The 4,060-nt window shown below is 55.7% G+C and overlaps 1 protein-coding gene across 1 annotated transcript in view; it reads left to right on the top strand.

Moving 5' to 3' along the window:
* The window catches only part of LOC103921969 (protocadherin gamma-C3-like), a 38,626-nt gene extending 35,521 nt beyond the window's left edge, over window positions 1–3,105 (top strand). The window contains 1 exon segment of the mRNA XM_009330027.1: window positions 1,836–3,105. Coding sequence (XP_009328302.1) covers window positions 1,836–2,062 — 227 coding nt within the window. The 3' untranslated portion in view covers window positions 2,063–3,105.
* The last annotated feature ends 955 nt before the right edge of the window (window positions 3,106–4,060 follow it).

The raw sequence follows: 4,060 nt of genomic DNA on the forward strand, positions 1-4,060 counted from the left end.
GCTACCAGAGGCCATAGTCCACCTGCGAGCCAGTCCCTGGCTGCAGCCTGGCCTGACAGCACATCTCTACCCATCCCCTCCCTGCTCCTGACACCCCGATGGGTGTGGGGTTGAGTTGGTTGTTAATGAAACAAGCTGCTGATGAGGTGAGCGAAGGATTCGCGATAAATATCACTAACTGTATATGCACATCTCCTCCAGCCCTCCTCCAGCCCAAGGTCCTCAAAGCCCTGCCAGGTCTGGGACCCATTTAATGGGGCCTGTAGAAAAATCCTCCTGCCGGTGAATGCTTCCACAGCGGAAAGCAAAATGGCATTTCCCCGCACTGGTTCGCTGTGTTTGTACACCATCCCGCACATCCCCCAGCCTCGGTGCACAATATCCCGCCTGTTTTCGGACGCGCTGTGTGTTTCCCTCCGCCTGCTCCAGCAAAGCAGCTGTAACGTTTCAGACTGCAGTTGCTTCATACCTCCGACCTCTGTGAGGGGATGCGTACACAGCAATATTTCAGGGGGTTGGTGGGATGTAGCCCAGCTTTTTGTCTAGCTTTCTGGCTGGCTTAGCCACCTCCATCTGCTCAGGGGAAAGCAAAGGCAACACGGAGGTGTGCACAGATCTGGTCTGGAGTGAGGAAAAACACGAGGGGACCAGCCCACGTTTTCTGCTTGTTGTTTTTCTTTATTCCCGTAGTCTCTCTGCCTGTGAAAGGAGGGAGTAGCAGCCCCGGACTCTGCCTTGGGCCCTACAGGTGCCCTTGCTGGGTTTCTCCAGCCTCCCAGGAGAGAGTGTCCATAGCCACACGCACGAAGCAGTTAAAAGGCTGAGATGGGATCCACAGTACCCAATGCAAAGACAGGGGTTTAGCAACTCATTTCTGAGCAGGGCTGTGCAAGGATCCCACCGTGGGCTGTGCGCGGGCAGTCACGCCGGAGCAGGGTCACGCAGCGGCTCATGAAAACAGCATCGCTCGTGCCCTGCCCTCCCCCTGTGCTCATTTATCCCCCTGCCTCTCTGCATCCCCCCGTCTCCATCTGGTCCCTACCTTCCAGCAGTGCCCCAGCATCCCGGGGGTCCCTGCACCCTTCCCCGCCCCCGCACTTGCTCTCTCCCTGCTGGAGCTTTGCAGCGTGGCAGGAATCAGTTTGCCTTCCCCTCCCCCTGCTCCCAGATCTGGACCGTCGGACGCGCTTCGGCATTGATCTGCTTCGTGCTCGGCTTCCTAGAGCCACTTTGCGGTACTGCAGGGGAGGGATTTTCTTTCTCATCTCATGTGCTCTGCTCCCTGAATAAACCCGGCTGGAGAAATACCGGGGGCAGGGTTTTAAATGCAGTAGAAAAAAAAAATATTGGATTTCCCTTAATGCATTACTAGTGGATGTGGCTGTACAATACGTTCGTAATGGGCTGCTTTCGAAGGGGGGGGAAGAATGTTTTTCTGCAGAGGCAGCAGCCGGGGAGGGGGGCAGAGCAGACAGCGTCAGGCAGGTGGGGAGGGACAGGCAGCCCCGTTGCTGCCAAGGGCAGAGGAGAGGTTGCCCTACCCTGACCAGCCCCCAGCCCCAAACCCCAAACCTTTAGCAATGATGTGAGATGGACCCAAGGGATTTCGGTGCCGGCTGTGCCGTGCTCCCCAGCACCCACGTTGCAGCCATCCCGTGGAGCGATAGCGCTGAAGGGTACCGAGGGGTGAGGGTGAAGGCTGGTGGCACCGAGGTCTGGGTTTGACACCCAGCGAGAGCCTTTCGGGGCTGCTGGGGCTTGGGGTGGGCTCTGGCCGGCACTAACAACCTGCTCTTCTCTTTCGCTCCCCCTCCCCCTCCGGTGTCCCCCCACAGAAGCTGCTGACGGCAACTCGACCCTGGGCGGCGGGACGGGCACCATGGGGCTGAGCGCCCGCTACGGCCCCCAGTTCACCCTGCAGCACGTCCCCGATTACCGGCAGAACGTCTACATCCCGGGCAGCACCGCCACCCTCACCAATGCCGCCGGCAAGCGCGACGCCAAGAGCGCCGGCTCCTCAGGAGGCAACAAGAAGAAATCCGGGAAGAAGGAGAAGAAGTAGAGAAGAAGAAGGAGACCTTAGAGCTACAGGGCAGCCGGCTCCAGCACTCCCCCATACCACAGCCCAGGCCGGAGGACGAATGTGAATTTTTTTGTGACGCAAAAAGTAGGAAACATTGCGAATGTATCTCATCATCATCAGAGCTAGGAGCAGGGTCTCGCTGCTGTTAGATCTCATGATGAAAACCAATCCGGAAGCTAAACCGAACGCAAACAAGTGCCCTGTGAATACTTGCTAATGTTTTATACAATCCCTCGGGTATTAGAATATGCAAGGGTGGAAGGTCTTCTGCCACGTCTTTGGATCCGATTTGCTCCCAGATAGTCCGAGAAAAGCACAAGGCTTGTGCTCAGCTTTGCCCAGTGTAAATAATTTTAATACGGATCTTTTAATTTATAGACCTTCGATCATTTTTTGGAAAGGAAAAGGAAGTTCCTAGCTTAGAGCCCATGCTCCAGATCTTTGCTCTTAAACTTTCCATTAGTAAAATTCACCCCCAGTTAAAATGATAGCGATGGATTTGTTGCTGAGAAGTTGGTAGGGAGTGCTTCAGTTCCTGCTTACCTGTTACCCGGAAAAAAAATAAGTAAGTGTTTATATTACATGAGTCAAAAGGAATATGGCAAAGCTGCATCCTAAACTTTTTTTTTTTTTTGAAAGTGCAACCACTGATGGCCTGAAATACGAGACAAAAAAAACCCCTCCTGATGTCTGAGAGGTAGGGAATTCAATGAGGAGCATGCCGAGGTGTGCGGCAGCTGCCCCAGCGGTTCTAGGGGTCTCCGAAGAGCAGACGCATCTCATCCCTTCTTTGCAGTAAATATTTATATGTACAGTCAATGTTCTTCTGGAATTAAAGCTAAGAGAATCTCACTCCCCTGCAGCCGTCTGGCTGAGTCCCTGCCAAGGGGACCGGGGGACGATGCTTCACGTTTCTGCACACCGCATCTGCATGCACGTCCTTCACCTCACACCTGCACTAGCCCAGTTAGCTCCACGGACCAAGAGAAGTCCTCGCATGCCCACACAGCGTGGTGTGAACGCGCCGGCAGCCCGGGGGGGGGAGGGATTGCTTAAGTGGGATGGGGAGACTCATCACTTCATATTTGGGGGGTGGACCCCAAATAAGGGGGTTTTTGGGGGTCTCACCCAAAGGGGTGAGATCTGTGGAGCTGCCGGCGCACGGCTTTGGTGCAGAGTTGGTGACTGAGTAAGTAACAGTTGGTTTGGTGGCACCTGGGGACCAGACCCGGAGGGGGGACCCAAGAGCTGGCGGTGAGCGCGGGGTGATGCTGCAAAGCCAGTGAGCGGGGGTGACAAGCCCGGGGGGAGGTCGCATGGGACCACACCGGGCCAGCCCAGAAGAGGTGATTTCTGGGCTCCCGCTGGCTTTGGGCTTTCCACCCTGCGGAAGGAATTGAAGGATGAGGAATAGAGTTTTCCCGTGTGCCCATCACCCTTGCACCAGGCCGGCTTCCCCTATCAAAGCAGCTCTGAGTCCCCCCTGGGAGGCAGAGGGGGACTTTGTGTAGCCAGAGGGAGGAGAGGGGCTGCAGGGTGGCCAGGAAGGGACCGCGCCGGCTTTCCCCGGGGGTGTGTGTTGTTTTTTTCCCTTTTTAATCACTAACACGTAACTCACCTGAGCGGGTCCAGCCCTCTCGGCCAGGCTCTGGCATGGCAGCGGTCACCCCGCCGCCGCCCCCTCCCCAAACCCAGGGCAGCAGAAGCATCCGCCGTGTTTCATCCGGATCTGGCCACCTCCGGCGCTGGCTGCACTGGGAGCGGTTCCCACCCTGTCCCCTGCAGCTGCCACCTGCCCCCCTCTAGAAATGCTGTAGCTGAATCGTAGTCTTTATATTTCTTTTTAATCTGCAATCTGAGGTAGCGTAGTGAGTGTTGTGTATTTAGTGGCGTGTTATTTTTAATCTCGGTAACTAACTTGTGGACACCAGTATTTTCAATTTTCTCTGTATCTTCTTTCCATGTGGTCCGTGCTCC

This window comes from Pygoscelis adeliae, unplaced genomic scaffold (assembly GCF_000699105.1).
Source record: "Pygoscelis adeliae isolate BGI_AS28 unplaced genomic scaffold, ASM69910v1 Scaffold248, whole genome shotgun sequence".
Lineage (NCBI taxonomy): Eukaryota > Metazoa > Chordata > Aves > Sphenisciformes > Spheniscidae > Pygoscelis > Pygoscelis adeliae.